A 25,063-nucleotide genomic window follows, 5' to 3' on the forward strand; every position below is an offset into this window, starting at 1 on the left:
AACATACAAAATAGAAACAGGCTCATAAATACAGAAAACAAACTGGTGGTTGCTAAAGGAGAGTGGGGGGATGGGTGAAATAGATTAAGAGGTACAAACTTGCAGTTATAAAATAAAATCATAGCAATGAAAAAATAAAGGCATAGGAATGAAAAGTACAGCATTAGGAATATCATCAATAATATTTTTAAATAATTTTGTATGGCTACAGATGGTAACTACGCCTTACTGTGAGCACTACATAATGTACAGAATTATCAAATCACTACGTTGTACACCTGAAACTAACAGACCATTGTATGTCAACTATACTGTAATAAAAAAAAGAAAAGAAAAGAAAAAGAAATGCGAAAGGGTATTCTTTGAATGGAAGTAAAAAAAGGCTAATTAACATCATAAAAACATAAATGGTAGAGTAAATCTCACTGATAATGGTAAATTTATACTCATTGTTAGATTTTGCAATATGGTAATAGTAGTACAGAATTCACTTACAACTCTAAAAGGTATGAAAAAATGAACATAGTAAAAATAACTGTAAATAGAATGATCTTTTATTAGTTACACGATATAAAAATATATAAATTGTAACAACAATAACCTAAAATGTGAGGGGGAGGAGAAGTAAAAGTGTAAAGTTTCAAAATTCCATTAAAGTTAAGTTGTTATCAATATAAAATAGGGTGTTATAAGTTTAAGATATTTTATGTAAGCCTCATGGGAATTATATAGAAAAAAATGTTAGTAGTTTCATGAAAGAACCACATAAAGAAGTCAAAATATACTGAAACCAAAAACATCAAAACACACACACACACAAGACACCAAAATCAGAAAAAAAGAACAATGGATCTACAACCAGAAAGACATTAACAAAAAGGAAATAGTGAGTCCTTTCCTATCCATAGTTGCTTTATATGTAAATGGCTCAAAAGACATAGAACATCCGAATAGAGAGAGAGAGAGAGAGAGAGAGAGAGAGAGAAAGAAAGAAAGAACCAACAGTGTGCTGCCTCCAAGAGATGCACCTTAGCCTTAAAGACACACATAGGCTGAGAGTGAGGGGATGGAAAAAGACATTTCAACGAAATGGCAACCACAAAAACAAAAACAAAGCAAAAATGCAGCAGAGGTGGCTATACTTAGACAAAATACACTTTAAACTAAAAATGGTAAAAAGAGACAAAGAAAGTCATTATGTAATGACAAAGGGGTCTAACACATCAAGAAGATACAACAATTTACATACATAGTGGTGAAGCACCCAACGGCAGACTTGAACAACACTTTGACCAAATGGACCTAACAAACACATATAAAAAACTCTAGCCAACAACAGCAGAATGCACATTCTTCCCAAGCACACACGGAATACTTGCTAGGAGAGACCATATAGTCGGCCACAAAACAAGTCTTAGCAAATTTAAGAAGACTGAAATGGTGCCAAAAATCTTTCTGACCACAAAAACATGAAATTAGAGATCAATAACAAGAGGAAAACTGGAAAATTTATGAACACGTGGAAATTAAACTACTCTCTCCTAAATAACAAATGGACCAAAGAAGACATTAAAGAAGAAAAAAAAAGTTTCTTTAGACAAAAAGGTAAACACAAAATACCAGAACTTGTGGGATGCGGCAAAAGTCATTCTAAGAGGAAAGTTCACAGCAATAAATACCTACATTAAGACGCAATAAAGATCCTAAATATACAACCTAACTCTACATGTTAAAGAACTAAAAAAGAACAAACTGAGCACAAAGTTAGGAGAAAAACAGAAATAACAAAGATTAGAGTAGAAGTAAAGGACAGAAAACATTAGAAGAGATTAGCTAAACTAAGAGCAGCTTCTTTCAAAATATAAAATTGACAAACCCTTAGGTAGACTAACCAAGGTGGGCGGGGGGGGGGGGGGGGAGGACCCAAATCAACAAATTATAAATGAAATAGGAGACCTTACAACTGATATGGTAGAAATTCAAAGGGTCTTAGGACGCTACTAAGAGCAACTACCTGCCAACAAACCAAATAACTTTTAAGAAAATGAAAAATTCTTAGCTTATCAAGAGAAAGTCAGGAAGAAATAGAAAATCTGAATAGACCAATTATGAGTAAGGAGATGAATCAGTAATCAAAAAATTCCCCAACCCAGTAACAGGACCAGATGACTTCACCAGTGAATTTTGCCAAACATTTAAAGAAGAATTAGCATCAATCCTTCTCAAACTCTTCCACAAAATTGAAGAGGAAGACATACTCCCAAACTCATCTTATGAGTCCAGCATTATTCTGATACTAAAACTAGAAAATAACACTACTAACAAACAAACAAACAAACAAACCAAAGTAGGCCCATATTCCTGATGAATATAGATGTAAAAATCCTCAATAAAATACGAGCATACCAATTCAGCAGCACATTAAAAGGATCATGCATCATGATCAAGTAGAATTTATTCCTGGCATGCAAGGATGGTTCAACATAGGCAAATCAATGATTGTACCACGTTAATGTATCACATTAATAGAATGAAAAGAAAGAATCATATAACCATCTCAAGAGATGCAGATAAAGCACTGCACAAAATCCAGTATCCATCCATGATAAAAACTATGAACAAATTATACACAGAAGGAACACAGCACAGTAAAAGTCACAAATGACAAATCCACACATACTACCACACTGAATAGTAAAATGTTGAAAGCTTTTCCTCTAAAATCAGAACAAGACAAGGTTGCCACTTTTGCCACTCCTATTCAACATAGTTCTAGAAGTCCTAGCTAGGGCAGTCAGACAAGAAAAATAAATAGAAGTTATCAGAATTGGAAAGAAAGAAACAAAATTACCTCTATTTGCAGGTAACATAATTTTATATAGAAAAAAATCTAAAGACTCAACCAGAAAACTATTATATCTAATCAAAGAATTCTGTAAAGTGCCAGATTACAAAATAAACATATAAAGATGAGCAGAACTTCCATGTACTGACAGCAAATTTCTAAAAAATAAATAAAGCGATCAATCTCATTTATGATAGCATCAATACTTGGGAATAAATTTAGCTAGGGAGGTAAAAGATCTATGTGCTGAAAACAAAACATTGATTAAAAAAAAAAAACTTAAAAGACACAAATAGAGGCGCCTGGGTGGCTCAGTCTGACTTCGGCTCAGGTCATGATCTCACAGCTCATGAGTTCAAGCCCCGGGTCAAGCTCTGTGCTGACAGCTCAGAGCCTGAAGCCTGCTTCAGATTCTGTGTCTCCCTCTGTCTCTGCCCCTAACCCATTCGCATTCTGTCTCTGTCTCTCTCAAAAATAAATAAACATTAAAAAAAAGACACAAATAAATGGAAATTTCATGTACATGGATTGAAAGAATTAATATTTTTAAAATGCCAATACTACCATCAGTCATCTATAGATTCAACGCAATCCCTACTGAGATTCCAATGGCATCTTTTACAGGAGTAGAAAAAACACTCCTAAAACATTTATGGAATCACAAAGGACCCTGAATATCCAAAGAAATCCTGAGAAAGAACAAAGCAAGAGGCACCACGTTTCCTGATTTCAAGCTAAACTATAAACCATAGTCATCAAAACAGCATGATACTGGCATAGAAATGGACAAACAGACCAATGGAACAGAATCAAGAGCCCAGAAAAATACCCCAGCATACACAGTCAACTAATTTTTACAAAGGAAGTCAAGCATACTCAATGGAAAAAAGACAGTCTTTTCAACTCAATGAAGAAAAGACAGTCTTTTCAACAAATGGAGCTGGGATAAGTGGATATTCATATGTAAAAGAATGAAATTGGACCCATATCTTACACCACTCACAAAAATTAACTTGAAATGGGTTAAAGACTGAAATGTGAGATGAAACCATGAAACTCCTGGAAGGAAACAAAGGAATACAGCTCCTCGGCATGGGTCTTGGTAATAATTTCTCAAATATGACTCCCGAAGTACAGGTAAAAGAATAAAAAGTTAACAAGGGGGTCTATATCAAACTAAAATCTTCCACACAGCAAAATAAACTATCAACAAAGTGAAATGAGAAACTTGTAGAATGGGAAATATGTGTGTAAACCATCTATCTGACAAGGGTTTAATATCTTAAATATATAAAAACTTCATATAACTTAAGAGCAAAAAAAAAAAAAAAAAAAAAAAACCACCACCTAATTAAAAAATGGGCTAAGGACCTGAATAGATATTTCTCCAAAAAAGACATATTGAAGGTCAACAGGTACATGAAAAGATGCTCATCATCATTAGCCATTGGGGAAATGCAAATTAAAACCATAATGAGGTATCACCTCACACCTGTTAGAATGTCCATCATCAAAAAGGTAAAAGATAACAAATACTGGGGAGGATCTGGGGAAAAGGAAACCCTTGTGCACTGCTGATGGGACTGTGAACTGGAGCAGCCACTGTGGAAAACAGTATGGAAGATCCTCAAAAAATTAAAAATAGAACTCTCACATGATCCAGAATCTCACTTCTAACAGTTTATCCAAAGGTACTGAAAACACTAATGGAAAAGGCATCTGCACCTCCACGTTCAGAGCAGTTTTCTTTACAACAGGCATGACATGGAAACAACTTGAGTATTTATCAATTGAAGGTGTAGAATATATGTACAATAGAACGCTATTCAGCCATTAAAAAACAACAACAACAACAACAACAAAAACCAAGGAAATTCCTCATTTGCAACAACACAGATGGACCCTAAGGGCATTATGCTAAGTGAAATAGGTCAGACAGAGAAAGACAAATACCTTGTGATTTCACTTACATGCGGAATCTAAAACAAAACAAACAAGAAAACAAACTCATGGGAAAGGAGATCAGAGGGAAATGGAGCAAGGTGTTCAAAAGGCACAGACTTCCAGTTATAGGTAAGTACTTGGAATGTAATGGACAACAGGAATACACACTGTGTGAGACAGCAAAGTTGTTAAAAGAGTAGATCCTGAGAGTTCTCATCACAAGGAGGAAATATTGGGGTTTTTTTCTTTCTTCTTTTTGTATTTATATGAAATGATGGATGTTAACCAAACTTATTATGGTAATCATGTGATGATATATGTAAACCAAACCACCATGCTGATACCTTAAACTTTTATAGTAATGTATCTCCCATTATTTCTCAATAAAATAAGAAAAAAGATAAATAAGTCAATTAGACATGGAAAAGAATCTAAGTTGTCATTTCTTTAAAAAGGTATGTAAGTGGCCAATAAACACCCAAAAAGATGCTTAACAAGATTAGCCATTAAAGAATCAAAACCATAAAGAATTATCACCCCAAAGTCACCAGGGTGAAAAATAAAACACAAATAACAGATATTGGCAAGAATTCACTGCTCCGCGGACTGTAAAATGGTGCAGCCAATTTGATAAACAATTTCACTGTTATCCACAATGCTAACCATAGAGTTATTACATGACCCAGTAATCCTCGTCTTAAATATATGGCCAAAAGATGGGCGCCTGGGTGGCGCAGTCGGTTAAGCGTCCGACTTCAGCCAGGTCACGATCTCGCGGTCCGTGAGTTCGAGCCCCGCGTCGGGCTCTGGGCTGATGGCTCGGAGCCTGGAGCCTGTTTCCGATTCTGTGTCTCCCTCTCTCTCTGCCCCTCCCCCGTTCATGCTCTGTCTCTCTCTGTCCCAAAAATAAATAAACGTTGAAAAAAAAATTAAAAAAAAAATATATGGCCAAAAGAATTGAAAAGCCTGTAAGAGAAATGTTTGCCACGGTATTATTCCCAATAGCCCGAAATTAGAAAGTCGAATGTGCCTCCGTTGAGGAATAGGTACAGAACATACGGTATGTCATACAATGGAAAGTTTCTCAGCTTTAAGAAGGAGAAGTACTGAAATGTTCTGTAACACACAGGCACCATGAAATGTTGTGCTAAGTGAAAGAAGCCAGACAAAAAAGACCATGCATTGTATGATTCCACTTAAATGAAATACGGGAAAGCAAGCAAATCTATAGAGACAGAAAGTAGATTAGTAACTGCCTAGGGCTGGGGGTAGAGGCCAAGGAAAATGGAGACTGACTTAACAGTGGGTGCAGGGTTTCTTTCTGGGTGATGAAAATACCCTAAAATTGATTGTGGTGATGGTTACACAACTCTGTGGATTTACTAAAAACACTGAACATACACTTTAAGCAGATGAATTGTAGGACAGGTGAAATATATCTCAATAAACCTGTTAAAATGCAGCATGGCTCGTAAAGGCATAAAAATATATACGGGCACTACAAGGTAATAACAGAAATACCCAGACATGCAGAGCTTATAACTTACTTAAAAACAGGAGACAACATTATGAAGCTGATAGGTGCTCCTACTAGGATTATTGAACCAAATTCGAAATATATTTTTAGCGTGAATACCAAATACAAAAATTATCTGTGTTCTTTAGAAGTGGTCTTAAGCCATCGAGCTGCTGATTCTGCACAGCCATATCCACATTTCATGCTGAGCCTGCATTTTATTGTCACTACATTAAAATCAATTTTATGAGCAACTGTATACTCTTAACAGAACAAGTACTTTTAAAAAATGTTGAAATGCCTACTCATAAACCTATATGAATCCAAACAGGAGCCTTTAGAGTGAAGTAAATAAAGTTCAGCAGTTTTGCATCTCTTTGGAAAGCATAATTTTGGATATGAAAATATTTATGCTCCTTTGTGATTTAAATCTAATGAGCACCATGATTTCAAAAAATTGGTTATTATTTAGAAATCTTGATAGGAAAGCCCTTAAAATACTATCTGCAAAGCTTTACATTTTAAGACCAAACTATTGCCTTCTTTAAAATCTTTATTTGCATGTTTTCCCCATAAACCTAGAGATTCAGGAAAAAATAACTACAGAAGGGCCATCATCAAAACCATTTAAAGCTTACAGTTCAAAATGCTGTTGTACCATACATCACCTTGGTACAGAGCCCGTTTTGCAATTCTGTGTCTCTTAAGAGCAGTTTGCAAAGCCAATTAGGTATTAGCACCAGTATTCTCCAAAGGCGAGACCATAAACACCATTTCTACGACTACAGACACCTGGGCTCGGAAGGAATGAACAAAACTGCAGGAAACACATTTGGGGAAGGTTCTGATAGAAGGACAAGCATTGAGACTTTCTATCTTACTGAAGACAGTGAGCGATTCGTTTTCTGCAGAATGGGAGGAGCCACATTTTAGGAGCTCTTTGCTGGCCAATGGCCAGATGTAGAACAAACCCCAAGATACAGAACAAGACAGACCTCTGCAAACTTGGCCTCATCCACTGCACCTGCAACAGGGCAGCAATAACATCTGCCTTGGGGTGAAGTCTGCCCTGAGTGACAGGGAGTGCTCAGCACATAGTAGGTGTGCAGCATTACTGTATCTATTTTCTTTAACCTCCTGGTAAGAGGTGAATCTGAGACAGGATCAATTGTGCACATTAGAAGATCCCATGGCATTTTTCTAAGCCCAAGGCTATTGCTCCATGGATCTGGCTAAGTTCCAACTCAGGTAATTATATTCCACTTCCTAAATTTTCCCTGCTGTTCCAATCAGGTACAGCATCATTCGTTTTCCTGCCTTTTCAGAAAAAAAAAGTGGGGGGTGGGGAAATTCTTCTTGAACTCACCAATCTTGCTGACGGAAGAAAGGCAAATGTAATGTGTCACAAAAGTAATGTCTGCTTCAGTAAGGAACGACGTGACTGCAGTGTTTGAACTCTGGTGTTGTGGCATGCTCTGAGCACCAGGATAAAGATCTCAGAGAGAGCAAATCCCTCTGGATGAAATCAGATGACTGCGTTCCGATACCCTCATCAGATAACAACCATGAAGGGCTCTCTGTAACTACTACAGGGAATGAGCTCATGATCTCTTCAATCCACGCAATAAAAGCAGAGACACTCCTGCAAGCGTTTATATCTTTAATGTCATTGTAGATACAACCATTTTCTCATGAGTTTGGGTAAGGACCGTCAGCAGAAATCCAGGAATGTATGAACCAGCCAGTCTCTCTTTAATGCTGGGGAGACCCTAAAAATAAAGCAGGCTGCCATCCCTCACATAGCCAAAAGATTTAAAGTCTGACAAGATCAATTTTGGGCAAGGACAGAGGGAAAATAAAACTCCCATGCACTGCTGGTGGGAATATAAACTGGTGCAGACTTTTCATAGCAATTTGGCAGCATCGAGTAAAACTAAAAGTGTTTCTATTCTACATTCCAGGAATTCTGCTTCTAAGAATGTATCCTACCAAGGCCCTTGCACATTGTACCCAGAGGCACATACATGGATCTTCCCTGCAGCCATGTTTGTCGGAGAAAAAAAAACGGGAGCAAAGAAACTAAATGTTCACGGAAAAACAGAAAAACAGAGCGCAGTATATTCATCTGATAGAATATCACAGGTTGACCTAAAGAACATAATGCTAAGTGGGGAAAAAATACAGAGTAATTTATATGGTTGGATACGATTCATTAGAATTTACAAAAGGGCAAACATTACTTTCTTACTTTTTATGAACTACACACTGACTGTGGGAAAAAGCACACCCACATGCATGCACACACACAGAGGTTTTCAGCATTTTGGATCCTCAGCTCTGAAACCACTCATCTGGGGGTGGAAAAGTCTCCATTGTAGGTTTCTTCGTAGGAGTCTTGGCCTGACCCCCATGATAGAAGGTGAAAAAGCCACAGTGTGCTTTCCTAGATGACCCTGATTTCCAGCAAGGGAATGAGCACATGATCTAGCTGGCCAACTTTGACAGTCCCACTCAGGGTTTTGAGACCAAGGCTGAGGGGAGAAAGGCATAGAGACAGTGACAAATGTTGAGGCAGGTGGCAACGGTCAGAGAGCAGGTTGCAGCACCCTTACCCCCATGGATGGCCCCTCAGACATAGGTGCCAGCATGGCTCTGGCTACAGAGCCTCCCTTTGAATCTCTACCCACTCCTGGAGCCTAGATCCATGATCCCCGTGATTCTATTTGCCACCAATTCCCTTTCTTTGCAAAGCTTTTCTGCTTCAATCAGCTACATCTGTTTCTGCTGCTGGTGGAATATGAACCTTAGAGATGGAGGGGGCAGCAGCTCGTCCCTGTGACACCCCCCTCCCCCCAAGGAGAGACAAGGGAGAAACGGGACTGGCTATGTGCCATATTTTATTGATTTAAGGACAACAGTTCAGACATAAATATGACAGCCTGTTAATAGCTGTTCATACTGAGCGGTAAAAGGAAAAGTGTGTGTTTGTCACCCATGGGACTTTTTTAAAGTATTAATTTTTAAAAGATGAGGACCAGACTATTTCTGGGGTCCCCAAATGCTTTAGGTAGATTTCTTGCATTTGACGGGTCCCAGGCCTTTTCGGAGCCATATTGTTTAAAAGTATACGAGTAATGCACTAGACATAGAAACAAAATGCACAGATTCTCAATGTTTAACCTTGTGCTACCGTTTAAAAGGGAAATCTAAAAATCTTTCCAAGGATGTCTGAGTTGACCAAAGTGGCCCATTAGCCTCCAGTCCTGATGGTCATTTCAGAGGCGCTTAGATACAGTGAATGACACACAAAATGGATGTTTTTGGACTTCTGGGCTGGCAAAGCAATGCCTAAAGACTTGTCGGGGAACTCGTTTCGCATCACATCTCCTCAGGTTTTAGTGTCTTCTCTTAATCTGGAGCATAAAAGTGCCCCCAACATTGAACCCAAATGTGCAAGAGTTGAGGCAACTTACTACATGGATGTCCTAACACCTTCACTTCATCAATAGCGAGGTAGCCTTGATGTCCAGAAGTTATCACTTCAAAAATCACCTGGAAAATTAAGCAAGATTTATATTATTCACACATTTGGTCAGAGTTTTACCAAGTGTGCTGACACATAAGACACGTAATCTATCTATCTTTCTTTCTTTCTTTCTTTCTTTCTTTCTTTCTTTCTTTCTTTCTTTCTTTTCTTCCTTCCTTCCTTCCTTCTTCCGTTCTTTCTCTCTTTCTTTATTTTCTTTCTTTTCTTTCCTTCCTTCCTTCCTTCCTTCCTTCCATCCATCCATCCATCCATCCATTCATCTATCCATCCACCCATGCTTCCAACAAATATTAGTGGAGCACCTAATATCTGCCAGTCAACATTTCAGGTTCTAAGATGAAAAAGATAAATAAGACACAAACCCAGTTTTCAGGGGGGTTATTGAGAAGGGATGGGACAGACAGCATCCCACATCAAGGATTCACCTCGTAAGGGAGGTAATACCACGGTTAAGAGCCGATGTTTAGAAGACAGAGGCTTAAAATCATTTACCAGAGACAATGTTAAGATTTAAATTGCTTTGGGGCGCCTGGGCGGCTCAGTCGGTTAAGCGTCCGACTTCGGCTCAGGTCATGATCTTGCGGTCTGTGAGTTCAAGCCCCACGTTGGGCTCTGGGCTGACAGCTCAGAGACTGGAGCCTGTTTCGAATTCTGTGTCTCCCTTTCTCTCTGACCCTCCCCCGTTCATGCTCTCTCTCTGTCTCAAAAATAAACATTAAAAAAAAATTTTTTTAAAGATTTAAATTGCTTTAAGATAACACATTTTCTGGTCAACTCCTTTGAGGGGATTCTATGACTACACTGAACCGTGTGGGGCCCTAGGTTTTATACATCTAAAATGAAAAAACCACTGTAAGTGCTGTGAAAAAAAAAAGTGCAGGGTATTAGAGTAACATGCACCAAGAGGACCTCCCATGAGGAGGTAGCACTTCAGCTAAGATCTGAATATGAGTGAAGAAAGACAGTAAGGCTTCTTCCAGGGTATGTGCAAAGGCCCTGAGCTGGACATGACCAGAACCATGAAGAGGAGCATTGGGACCTATAGCTATAAAGATGAGCTGTGACTGGGTTACAGAAGCTCCACTCACAGAGCAGAGATTCAAAAGAAGACACTATATTAATAATATAAAGATGCTTGGGCCCCTGGGTGGCTCAGTCAGTTAAGCATCCATTTCGGCTCAGGTGATGATCTCACAGTCCATGGGATCGGGCCCCGCATCAGGCTCTGCACTGACAGCACAGAACCTGCTTGGGATTCTTTTCCCCTCTCTCTCTGTCCTCCTCCCTCCCCCCTCTCAAAAATAAATAAATAAGCATTAAAAATAACACCATTAAGAGGTTACACCCACTGAAATTCAGATGGCAGAGGTATGAATTAAGAGGACAATGATATAAAAATCTCTATAGTAGTCAAACCAAGAGGTCTTTGGCAACTTTTTGATTGTGGGAAAGGTGAGGCAAGAAAAAAGGGCAACATGCTCTTAAGTTTTCAGAACGAATGATATTTTTGAGATGGTAGAACCACTTCAGAGAAATTGAGGCTAAAGGAGAAAGAAAGAACTGGTAAGAAGCTATCGATGTTCTTACTACGACTGTTTAAAGTTGTCTGTTGTCAGCCTCTGGTTAAAAAGGTCCACATGACATCACTTAAACCTCCATTTACACATACCTGCATCAGCAAAGAAACCGTGGCTCATGCAAGGTACATATGCTAAGTCTTAAAACATCCCAGTAACTGCACTTCTTGGAAAAATTAAAATTTTCATTCTCATAAAAACCAATACAAAATGAGAAGCTTTATTCATAGTAACCAAAAACTGGACACAGCCCAGATGCAGTCAAATGGTACGTGATAAAACAGACTGTGGTATATCCACAGCATGGAATACTACTCAACACTGATGCACCCAAAACGTGGATGAATCTAATCATGCTGATGAGTCCGTGTATGTAACATTGTGTAAGGTAAAAGTTTTTGAAGGGAGGGCAGATTAGTGGTTGCCAGGGCTGAGGGATGGTGGGAGAAGGGATGGGAGAGTCGTTACAAAAGGACAATGTGAGTCATCCCTGTGACCTTGTGACCTTTAAGGTCTTCACTGTGGTGGCAGATACAGAAACCTACTTAGGCAATAAAACTGTATATAGTTCAGGGGCGCCTGTGTCCAACTTCAGCTCGGGTCATGATCTCACAGCTCATGAGTTTGAGCCCTACATCAGGCTCTGTGCTGTCAGTGCAGAGCCTGCTTTGGATCCTCTGTCTCCCTCCCTCCCTCCCTCCCTCCCTCCCTCTCTCTCTCTCTCTCTCTCCCCCCACGCTCCCTCTCTGCCCCTCCCCCACTCAAACGTGTGCTCTTTCTCTCTCAAAAATAAACATTACAAATAACTGTACAGCTCATAGCAGCTTTATTTGCAATAGCTAAAACATGGAAGCCACCAAGTATCCATTGACAGATGAATGGATAAGCAAAACAGGGTAAATACATACAATGGAGTATTACTCAATCCTACAAATGAAGGAAATTCCTGTACATGTTATGACATGGAGAAACCTGGAGAACATTATGTGAGGTGAAATGAGTCGGCCGCAGAAGGACAGATACCATAAGATCCCACGTACGAGTTACCTGGAAGTAGATAGGAAGTAGAATGGTAGTTGTCAGGGCTGGGAGAGAGGGATGGCAAGTGACTGTTTCGTGGGTGCACAAGCGGAAAAGAGTTCTGGAGATGGATGGTGGTGTTGGCTGCACAACATCGAGAAGGTATTTAATACCCCTGACCTATACACTTCAACATGATTAAAATGATAAATTTTGTTACTTGCATTTTACTAAAACAGTGAAAAAATGTACAGAACTACACACACATGCATGTCCAAGTCCATGTAAAAGAAGAAATCTGGAAAAGCTCTGTAGATTTCAACAATGTCACTATCCTGGTTGTGATATCATACTTTTGGTTTGCAAAATGTTACCATTGGAGGAAACTGGGTACTACGTATGCAGGAATCTGTATCATTTCTTGTTGTTGTTTTTTTTTCATAAAAATTTGCAATGTTTATTATTTATTTTTGAGAGAGAGAGACAGACACAGCATGAGCAGAGGAGGGGCAGAGAGAGAGGGAGACACAGAATCCGAAGCAGGATCCACGCTCCGAACTGTCAGCACAGAGCCCAACACGGGGCTCAAACTCACAGACCACAAGATCACGATCCGAGCTGAAGTCGGATGCTTAACTAACTGACTGAGCCATCCAGGAGCCCCATGTATTATTTCTTGTTATCGCATCTGATTCCACAATGATCTCCACAAAAATTTCAACTTAAAAAAAGTAACTGTAAATTACACAGGATGTGTTACATACACTGAATAGCTACCACTCCGTTCTCTTGTTAGTTCGTGTGAAAATTCTTTAAGGAAGAACTAAGAGATTCAGATAAAAGATAATTGTTAAAAACTCAGTCTTTCTGATTCCGGACATCATGTATCATGCTGTTTTTGCTACTACACATTGCCTGAACAAACACTTCCACCCTACGACTGCATTATTTATGTGTGTGCGATGGATGTGAAAATGGAGAAAGCCATCAGCAGAGCCCAAAATGGAAAGGCTCGAGGGGCTCCCTAGATAAGAAGTCATCCCAGAAACACCCGTGAGACTAGACGACACTGGGCTACAATGCCAACGCACTGAAATACAAAACACACGGGAGAGGAGAGGCCCAAAGTAGAACAGAAATGAAATAAAACGTTGTCCTGTTCGTAAGTGTATCTTTTTTCCACTGATGACCCGGAGAGAGGCAGAGATGCATGCACATTATTACAATGGGATCTGGCCTACTTCTCTCTGTGCTAAAGTCTAGACGACAGTCGAGGGAACAAAAAGCAGATGAACACTGAGAGCAAATAGGGGAGAAAGCCCTCCGGACGTCCTCAAAGATGGGCCCCTGCAAAATGGTCCTATCCTGCCTGGCAGGAGGCAGCAACAGCAGGCAGTACTGAAGCAGCCAGCTGCTCTGCTCAGAATGGCCACTGCACAGACCAATGTCCCTGACCATCAGCTACCCAAGAACTCCATGGCTCTGGTCACGAAAAGGGTATTTTGAAAGCCCAAACCAGAAATGTTCATCCAGGGGCACCTGGGTGGCTCATTTGGTTGACTGACTGACTTTGGCTCAGGTCATGAACCCACAGCTCATGGGTTCAAGACCCACACAGGGCTCTGTGCTGACAGCTCGGAGCCTGGAGCCTGGAGCCTGCTTCCGATTCCGTGTCTCCCTCTCTCTCTGCCCCTCCCCGGCTCACACTCTGTGTTTTTCCCTCAAAAACAAATAAAAAAAATTTTAAAATTAAAAAAAAAGAACTGTTCATCCAGCCTTCCCTTCTCCCAGCTGATCCCTCTTCCCTCTTCCCTCCCTCCCTCTCACTCATTCATTCACTCACTCATTCAAGTCTCCACTGAGTGTCCTTTTTACTCCAGGCACTGGCATAAGTACTGTGATAAGTACCATGAACAGAACAGATGCAAAATTGTCCTTCTTACCAAAAATTGTATTTTCACATTATCAACTATAAGAGTTGAAGCTTCTTATAAAACGAGAATGATCTGTATTTTTAAAGGGATATGTTAACTCTTAGAATAGAATGTACATGTAAAACATGCTCATGTGGATCTATTTTTGAAGTTTATGTGCTAAAATTTAATGCACAATATTTCATTTAAACCAATACAGCACCATGGCCCTAAGAAAGGAAGGAGGAGAAGAAATTAGACATCTCGATAAGTCACCCTAAAACCTGTGAATCTGGTTTCTCACCCATCACTTCAATAGAATTTATGATGACCCTCAAAAGTTTTACACTCAATGATTTGGAGTCTCACTGGCCAACTATTAATAGGATATTTACTGTAAGCTCTGAGAGGGATCCAAAGAAAAAACCAAACTAGACAGTTTTATGGAATTCAAGCTTTAGTTCCACAAAAAATAAGGAACACAGACAAGAACAAGACAGGAGTCAACTAACAGGTGGGAACAACAAGGGGCTATTAGGACTGTGATCTTTCTCCACCATAGAACTGTCACCTCCTCATTACCAAACCAACCAGGATGCCTCGGATCCAGCCAAGGCAACCTTCCACCCAATTTTTCAGCCTGCTCGTTAAACTCACAGCTGCCCCAGAAAGGACTTACACGTGTCTCTGCTAGACCCGAGGCGGTGAGCGAGTGTTCAGCAGCAAGCGAGATTCCCGGCAAGACGACTTGCCAGGGGAGGCCACAACAAAAGAATCTTCGGCTTATTTCTGAAATTTTATTTGCCCCCCTTGGTCTTCTAACTGGAGTACCACAAAGCATCCAAGTGCAAATATACCAAGAGAACAATGGACTTCTCCTTTCAGTTAATTAGAAATTCTGGAAGGTAAACTTCTAAAACTTGGCAGGTTCCCACACTGACTTAATAGTGTCTCTAAAAATAACCTTCATAGGGGGTGCCTGGGTGGCTCAGTTGGTTAAGACTCTGACTTCGGCTCAGGTTATGATCACCAGAACACCATTCCCAAGTTTGAGCCCCACTTTGGGCCGTGTGCTGACAGCTCAGAGCCTGAAGCCTGCTTTGGATTCTGTGTCTCCCTCTGTCTCTGCCCTCCCTGCTCGCACTCTGTCTCTCTCTCTCAAAAATAAACATTAAAAAAATTAAAAAAGGAGAAAAAAAACAGATTCACTCTGTGGCTTCTAACAAACAAGAGGGTTCAAACACACAGCTAAACACCCAAGGCCTCTTTTAAATAGGTTTCTTAAAAACAGACTTTAGAATCTCATGAAAAGGTTTCCTTGTCTTGAAGTCTTGCTACCTGGCAAGTTTTCCATTTTGTACTTTTTTCTAACCAGTGCCCTTACCAAGAAGCCTTCAAAAGCAAAAATATTTTTGTCTGTTTTTGTTAAATGAGGAAGCATGCTATTGAAAGTACAGGTATAGCTCTAGTGAAGTATAACAAGTGTAGGCAGAACCCAGAAGGAGTCCCTGGGATGTCTGAAGATGCCAGCACACTGGGCCAAAAAGACTGAGGTCCGAGGAAGGAAGCGACATGAGAAGGCCAATGGCGCCACTGGAAAAGGAAGTAAGAGAGGCAGGTACAGCTGTGCCCACGCTTCCTCTTATCAAACACAACAAACTACCTTGACAATCTCTATTATAAGTGAGGTTTGGGTCTCTTTAAGAAACACACAAAGCCTTTTCTTTCCGAAAAAATTTAAAAACAAACTTTATATACTGTGCATGTCTATGTCCCAAGTATCTTCTGTGCATATTATATAATTTTCCCCAGTTACCCATACAAGGTAAGTAAGTACATTCCCTTTTAGAGATGGGGAGGCTGACTCAGAAAGTAATTAAATAATTTTTCTGAGGTTACAAAATTAGTACATTGCAGAGTCAGGGTGCAATTCTAGGTCTGTTTTACTTTGCAGTCTGGATACTTCCTGTTACTGAATGCCTTAACTAGCAGGCATGGGAGACTACATATATGTAGAATATACACACATATACATATGCCTAACCTATACATACATACATACATGCCTCTCTCTACACACACACACATACTACATAATCATGCATTCACACACACATAAATATATACATCTTTAATGTGTGTGTGTATGTTCTAAAATTTTTACTTCCAGATTTAAGTAAGGAATCTTGTAATCATCTATTTGACCTAGAAATGTAGATGCAAGGAATGGTTATAAGACATAGCTTTAACAACATAAATCTTAAGACAGAGGTCAGCAAACTATAGTCAACAGGCCAAATCGGCCCCAACCTAGTAAGGATGGTTTTTATAGTCTTCAACTGCGGGTGAAAGTCAAAAGAAGAATAATATTTAGCAACACATGAGAATTATGTGAAATAGAAATTTGAGTGTCCACAAATAAAGTTTTACCGTAACACAGTCATGCTCATTCAATTGTGTATAGTCTATGGCAACTTCACACAAAAACAGCAGAGTTGAGTAGATGCCACAGAGACCATCTGGCCCACAAGGCCTGAAATATTTACAACTACCCAACTTCCGGATTTAAGAGAAAACTTTCCCGCTTGGCTCCCCAACAACTGCCATTACCCTGGATAACAAGAAAACATGCATCAATGCATGCTTGTCATGGACTGCAATAGCTTGTCACAGCCCAACACAACATGCCCCGCACTTTGTGTGGGAGCAATGCATTCCAGCTGTGTGGCAAGGGAGAAACCCTCTCCTGGCTTGACTTGCTTCAACTGTATTACATGGGTATTGATTTCAATGCCCACTCAAGCTGATAGTACCATTTCAATTATTTATTTATTCATCATTTATCTATTTATTTTTAACAGGGGGTGGGAACACGAGTGGGGGAGAGAGGCAGAGGGAGAGAGAGGGAGAGTGGGATAAAGAGAGTGAGAGAGGGAGAGAAAAATCTTAAGCAGTCTCCCCTCTTAGCACAGAGCCTGACCTGGGGCTCAATCCCAAGATCCTGGGATCATGATCTGAGCTGAAACCAAGAGTTGGATGTTCAACTGACTGAGCCACCCAGGTGTACTCATTACCAATTTTTTTTTAAATAGCGTAATTGCAATATACCAAAGCAAGACCATAGACACTGATTAAGGGGCACCTGGGTGGCTCAGGTGGTTGGGCATCTGACTTTGGCTCAGGTCATGATCCCACGGCTCATGAGTTCGAACCCTGTGTCGGGCCCTTTGCTGATAGCTCAGAGCCTGGAGTCTGCTTCAGATTCTGTGTCCCTCTCTCTCTCTGTCCCTCCCCTGGTCATGCACACATGCTCTCTTGCTCTCTCTCTCTCTCTCTCTCTCAAGAATAAACATTAATGGGGCGCCTCGGTGGCTCAGTCGGTTGAGCGTCCAACTTCGGCTCAGGTCACAATCTCATAGTTTGTGAGTTTGAGCCCCATGTCGGGCTCTGTGCTGACAGCTCAGAGCCTGGAGCCTGCTTCGGATTCTGTGTCTCCCTCTCTCTCTGCCCCTAACCCACTCGCATTCTGTCTCTGTCTCTCAAAAATACATAAACATTAAGAAAAAAATTTTTAAAAAAAGAATAAACATTAAACAAATTTTTAAAAATTGATTACTTTATAGACCTCAAAACACTGAATAAAAAATTAAATCAAATTAAAAATAAAATAAAACCCAACTATTTTAGCAGTCAAATCTTCTACAAAGCAACTGAACTACTGAGAATGTAGAACACTTTCATATTAAAACCTGACCCTCGGGGTGCCTGGGTGGCGCAGTCGGTTAAGCATCCGATTTCAGCCAGGTCACGATCTCGCGATCCGTGAGTTCGAGCCCCGCGTCAGGCTCTGGGCTGATGGCTCAGAGCCTGGAGCCTGTTTCCAATTCTGTGTCTCCCTCTCTCTGCCCCTCCCCCGTTCATGCTCTGTCTCTCTCTGTCCCAAAAATAAATAAACATTGGAAAAAAAAAATTAAAAAAAAAAACCTGACCCTCAGCATTCTATACAATGTTCTTTGGCATGAGCTATATTTTGGTGAAATGTCTTTGTATTTACTGAGATACATACAATTTTAGGAAAAATGTCTTTTCCATCTAAACTGTGATTATTTGAAAAGCTGAAAGCTAAAGTGGTTGATCACAAAGTCATCCTAGCTTATTCTGGAAGAATTTTACCAGCACACAGTATTTAATCTTATATCTCTGTCCTCCTCTTTTTTGGATTTGGTTGGACAAAAAATATAATTAATCCCCCTTATTTGCAGATTCCATACTTGTGAATTTGCCTACTCACGAATTTATTTGAAACCCCCAAATCAATACTTGCAAAGCTTTCTTGGTCATTTGTGGATATGCACACAGTGACAAAAATTTGAATGGCTCAAGCCCCACATCCCAGCTGAGGTCAGTCAAGGCAATGCTCTGCTTTTTGATTCGGTTCTCACACCATAAACAAGTGTCCTTGTCCCAATCTACTTAGTGCCACTTTTTTCATATTTTTGTGCCTTTTATTGGTGATGTTGCTATTTATAATGGTGCCCAAGCGCAGTGCTGAGGGGTCGTCTAGCATTCCTATGCGCACAAGGCTTAAGCTGACTTACTGTGAAAATACATGTGTTAGGGAACTTTCATCTGGGCATAAGTCATCATTTTGGCTGTTCAGTGTTAAAAACCAACAATGAGGGGCACCTGGGTGGCTCAGTTGGTTAAGCGTCCAACTTCGGCTCAGGTCATGATCTCACAGTTTGTGAGTTCAAGCCCCACGTCAGGCTCTGTGCTGACAGGTCAGAGCCCGGAGCTTGCTTTGGATTCTGTGTCTCCCTCTCTCTCTGCCCCTCCCCTGCTCATGCTCTGCCTCTCTCTGTCTCAAAAATAAATAAAACATTAAAAAAATTTTTTTAAAAACCCAACAATGCACGTTAAGTAAGGAGTCTTTAGCAGAAAGACTCCTAAAACAAGGTTATGTGTTGATCAGTTGATGCAAATGCTGTGACCAGAGGGTCTCAGGACTAATCCCTTATTTCCCATGGAAGCAGCCAAGAGTTCAGTGTTCACTAATTCAGTACTCACTCACTGTGACTTCACAGAACATAACAACCATGAATGGAAATCAACTGCATTAGCGTGCCTGGATTCACATCGAGTCCTCATTTCTATTAACGTACTCGGGCACAGGAAGGACAAAATGCTCATTTTTACCGATGCTTCCCAAATGGTAAAGAAATGTAGATGTAAGAAATGGGATGTAAAGAAATGCAGAATAAAGAGAATCGATATCCGTTCAATACCTCAACAAATAACCTCTCAGGAGACATGGTGTTGGATCCCCATTGTTTTTGGAGCCTTTGGGAAAAGCCATTTGCTCTCAGGTAGGAAACTGTCAGTTAAACCACTAACTAAGGCTCTTTCACTGGCTCATGAAAAGCCATCCTGGAGGTTGGCCTGCGAGGGGCTTGACATGAGGCTATCCTTCAGATGCCTTCCAAACAAGAGACGAAAGCAGTTTAACACCGCAGCCTCCCCTATCCTCCCTGCTTCAGTGAAGGGCAAAATTAGATTTCCATGCTGCCACTTTCCCTTGCTATGTGTGAGCAAAGAAAAGGGGTTTGCTTACCAACACAAACACTCACCACGGAAAATGTGTTGGTGGAAGCCATTTGTCAATTCCCCAGGACAAACGGGATGAAACACCGTACGTCTGTCCTCCCACCCAAAACCTGGGAGATCCTTTCTGTCCTCGATTTAAATAAAAAGCAAAGGTGGCTCATACGCATTCACTAAAACATACATAATAAAACTCTCCATAACGACAAAGAGCCAAAGCCAAACTGCAACGTATGTGACCTTAAAAAATATCAGGAACAAAATAATGAAATACTTGTTTATATATTATCAGAGTAAAGTAAAAGTCCACTTTCCCAAAGTTAAAGGTATTCAAAGGACAGCAGGGGTCTCACTGGAGTGAATTATTGGGGGCTTTGTCATGCTAATTTAAGTCATTCTTACATGACTTCATCTGCTTTTCAACCAATAAACATGGCTTTCCTCACTTTTTGTTTTCCCTTTCACATTTAGAACTAGTGTTCTTTTCAAATCTTTTCTAATCATAGCTCAAGTACTCATTCTATAAAACAAGATGTGGAAGAAAACTAAGGTTGAGGGGGAAAAATAGGAAAGTTATAAGGAAAAGGGCAAGATGAACAAGAAGCAACAGACCACAAAGAAGTTTGAGATGGGGACCCAGAACAAGTACCTATCCTTGATCATCAAATCATAAGTACAAGCTGAGAATGAAACAGCGATATGGTAAGTTGTTTTTTTTTTTTTAATTTTTTTTTCTTTTTTTTCAACGTTTATTTATTTTTGGGACAGAGAGAGACAGAGCATGAATGGGGGAGGCGCAGAGAGAGAGGGAGACACAGAATCGGAAACAGGCTCCAGGCTCTGAGCCATCAGCCCAGAGCCTGACGCGGGGCTCGAACTCCCGGACCGCGAGATCGTGACCTGGCTGAAGTTGGACGCTCAACCGACTGCGCCACAAACACACTGGGTGAGTGTTTGTGTTGGTTTGAACACACACGAATTGCTACACTTCCCAAATGCAGCTCTAGGTCCCTACTAAAGTGACAGCCAAGTGTGCTCCCACTGATTTCTTGTAACACACTGTTCATCTTTAAGCAAAAAATGCAGAGGACAGGGACCTGCAATAAAGGCAGCAGAGTAGGAGGACCATAAGGTCACTTTGTCCCACAGGTACAACTAGATAACACCCTCATCAGTATACATATCCCAGAAAACAGAAGACTGGCAGAACAGACATTCCACAGCTACATATAAAGAAGAGGACATACAAGAGGTAGGAAGGATGGAGGGGGGTGTTGCTAAACACACCATCATCATGCTCTCTACGTGCAAGGTGCAATGTATCCACCCCTGTAAAACCCTCCATATCCACCTTGCTGGGGAGAAGTGGATTGTTAATACCTGAGCCTGCTACCACCCCAGCTGCCAGCACCCTAGGGTTTTCCAAACTCTTCTCTCCTGAACTATCTGCTCCTCTTGCGGCCAGTTTACCTGAGTTTGTTCGGGAACAATGTGGGCGCACCCAGCTAGGAGCTGTGCTTCCAGCCGTTCAATTTCCTGGGGATTCCTCCGGTGGGGTGGGAGGAGTTGGCCAGGGCGGCCACGAGGGCTCACCCATTCTTTCCTGAGTTAGGGGCTGTGACAGGTGGATAACAGTTTTTGGCAAGCCAGCCAGGAAGGGCATGCAGCTTCAGCGCGTGATTGTCTTCACAGACTCCTGACCAGGCAGGTGCCTCGGCCCCTGCCGCTGCTTAGACTGCCTTGGAGGGGTAGAAAAGGTAAAGTCCCAGCAGCTGTTGGGGCCACTTGCAGGGAAAGGTCCCTATCCTACCCTTGCTGACCTGTATTCTGCTTCATGTGCGGTTTGAAAAGAGAAGTAAGTTTGGGAAGCACCGAGCTTCAGTATTCTGGGTAAGTTGCAGCAGTACTGATCAGTTTCCCATTTCTACTTGGGAGTGAAACTGTCTAACACTTGGTACCCAGTGGTGCAAAAGCATGGTTATAAGTCTAGGAGTCCCAACTTCATCTCACCAAGGAATTTGGCTCCCCTATGCAGGAATACGGAAGAGTACTCTGTTTGGTTCGGTTTCTTTCACTTCCCATTCCTTCCTTTCTTCTCTTTTGGGGGTGGGAAATGCTACTTCCATCCCCCCTGACAGTCCCTTGTGGTGCGCTTTGGCGGCCACAGTCCACATATGGCTATAAGCCGATGAGTAGGAAGATGATTTTCTTACTGCATCACTGCATGGCTCACGTACGTACATACTAGAATCAGAAAAAAGATCGGCCTTTGAGTGGGTCTGAAAATTACCATACTATCCTCCAATTAGAATTATTTTGTCAAAGATCTGGGAAATGAAATGACATTCTTATACGTTCAGGCTTTTATGCTGGTAGGTAACAGAGATTCAGCACATAAAGCTCATGATGCAAAGAAAGACAGGTTAAAGTGTGTGAGGACAGCAGGTCAAATGAGGAAAAAGAGAATGAGGAACACACCTTGTTACAATCTTTGGACCCCTGCCCTGGAATTCTACCTACCCCAAATGTGGATGGAGCCCCCTCTGCCCTAGTTTCTCCTCCTCCTACTTATGCCCTCCAGGGGCAAGAATGGCCCTCCCTTTTAAGACCCGCTAAGACACCAAATGTGGTCAGGAGACCCCCCAATATGAAACAGGACGTTTCCTTTGCAGCCTTATCCTGTAGGGATGAATCCCCAGAGACAGTCTGCCAGATATTATTGGACATACAGTCCTTTCTCTACTTCAGACCTTTTAAATTGGAAAAATTCAAACCATACTTGTAGAGAGGATCCTCAGAAAACGTCTGAAATCGTTTGCCACTATTTTTGTCATTGATAAGCCTCCTTAGGCAGATATGCAGACCATTTTTTAAAAATTTATTTATTTTGAGAGAGAGAGTGAGTGAGCATGAGTTGGGAGGGGCAGAGAGAGAGGGAGACACAGAATCCCCAAGCAGGCTCCACATTATCAGTGCAGAGCCCGACACGGGGCTCGAACTCACGGCCGTGAGATCATGACCTGAGCTGACATCAAGACTTGGACGCTTAACCGACTGAGCCACCCAGGTACCCCAGATACGCAGACTCTTAAGTATTCTATAGACAATGAGCAACCCGCAGTGACTGATTAATAAAGCCCATGAGGAGGCTCAGCATCTGACTGATGAAAATCCAAGTACTACCCCCTTACCAGCAGGGGCAATTCTGGTGGCCAAACCTGGCTGGGACCCGAATGTTGCTGAAGGAATGGTTCTTCTGAACCACTGCTAAGATATATGTTTACGGAACTAAAGTGAAGGGTCCCAAAGCAAAAATGTCTTAATAAAGTCAAGGAAATTCAACAGAAATTAAATGCTGATCCATCAGAGTTTCTGGAGAGGATTTATCAAGCCTATCAAAAATATTCCCAGTGAGGATCCTGGGGCTTTTGAAAATCGGAAAATGGTTAATTTGACCTTTATGGGACGAAGTGCCCCTAATATAGGAAAGAAGCTGCAAAAGGTCGAGGGAGCAGTAGGTGTGAACTCTTTTTAGCTGGTGGACATTGCTTTCAAGGTGTTTAGCTCTAGGGAGGAAAAGCATATGAAACAAGGAAGTCCATTTGTCACAGACCATAGTCAATGAGAAAAAATGGAGAAAATGAACCATACTTTGAAAAGGACCATCACAAAGCTTGTCAAGAAACTCATTTAACATGAGATAGGGTACTGCCGCTTGCCTTCTCTCCATGAGGGCACCTCAAAGTGGGCTTGGATTGAGCACCTATGAAATTAGACACGGGAGACCATTCCTGGCCTCTTGAGTTTTGCCCCCTCTACCCAGAAGGGGGCCAAAGAAAAATTAAACAAAGTTTAACACTTGAACCAAATATTAACCATGATTCATTAGTTTACTTCCACTAGGACGGCCTTCTTGCTTCAAGAACCACTGCACCCGTCTCAACCTGAGGATAAGATCTTATTAAAGACTTGGAATGAACATGGACCTGACCAAGAACTAACTGAAAAATGGACTGGACCTTATGATGTCCTACTAGTCCCCCATTCCCCTTGAAATGGGACAAAGTGAAGCTATGGATACATCACACAAGAGTTAAATGGTGCCCGTACAAAGATAAGAAGGGGGACCTGGGTGGCTCAGTTGGTTAAGCGTCCAGCTTTGGCTCAGGTCATGACATCACAGTTCATGAATTCAAGCCCCGCATCAGGCTGTGGGCTGACAGATCAGAGCCTGGAACCTGCTTCAGATTCTGTGTCTCCCTCTCTCTCTGCCACTCCCCTGCTCAAGTTCATTCGTTCTTTCTCTCTCTCTCTCTCTCTCTCTCTCTCTCTCTCAAAAATAAACATTAGGAAAAAAAAAAAAGAAAAGGAGAAGATAGAAGAGACCACCAAGCCGTTCTACTGAGAAAGTCACCCTATTCAAGACTTAAAATATCTCTTTAGAGGAAAGAACCCATAACAACATGTTTCTTCTGTGCTCTGTATGAACCATGTCATCTTTCTCCCTAGGTTGGAAAGATAATGGACTAGTTGGGGTAACCCAGGCTTTGGCCTCACCTACATGTGCTGTCAATTGTTGGATGTGTCTAAAAGCCCAATCAGTATTGGACCATGGAGACCCGTTGGTCCCCCCTGTTTACAATACCTCAGGAGTCCATGAAGGCAACTGGTTTCCAATCGTTAAAGCTTGGACAATAATGTATAGGGTTAGAATAGTTAGATTTTTCCCAAGATGATCATAAGGTACCCCCATGTCTTACAGTCCCTCTAATTAATGTACTAAAGGAAGTAATTTTCAAAGGACAAAACCGGGAGTATACTTCCCAATTAGATACCACATGAAGGACCAACTCCCTATGTGTAAACAACGCTGTGTTTCTTTTCCAGCTATGAATGACATTCACAGCCAAGGTCGGCTGGGCAGAGGCTGGATGGGACAAGTTGCCCTTTGGGTGAGCCGATTCTCCCACCTTTTGTCATCGTGCTCTGGATGGATTTGTTTTTATTTGAAAATTAAATGGAGTCCCCTGGGCCATGGACTGTGTTACAAATTCTTCTACCACTATACATTATCTTCTGGCCACCTTGGTGACTGCCTTC

General features: G+C 41.2%; 1 protein-coding gene across 10 annotated transcripts in view; it reads right to left on the bottom strand.

Moving 5' to 3' along the window:
• The window catches only part of PTPRM (protein tyrosine phosphatase receptor type M), a 796,726-nt gene that overhangs the window by 456,692 nt on the left and 314,971 nt on the right, over positions 1 to 25,063 (bottom strand). For all 10 annotated transcript variants that reach the window (XM_045459381.1, XM_045459379.1, XM_045459380.1 and 7 more), the window contains exon 4: positions 9,779 to 9,857. In XM_045459381.1, coding sequence (XP_045315337.1) covers positions 9,779 to 9,857 — 79 coding nt within the window. The remainder of the gene's footprint in view (positions 1 to 9,778; positions 9,858 to 25,063) is intronic.

Source organism: Leopardus geoffroyi, chromosome D3 (genome assembly GCF_018350155.1).
Source record: "Leopardus geoffroyi isolate Oge1 chromosome D3, O.geoffroyi_Oge1_pat1.0, whole genome shotgun sequence".
NCBI classification, from domain to species: domain Eukaryota; kingdom Metazoa; phylum Chordata; class Mammalia; order Carnivora; family Felidae; genus Leopardus; species Leopardus geoffroyi.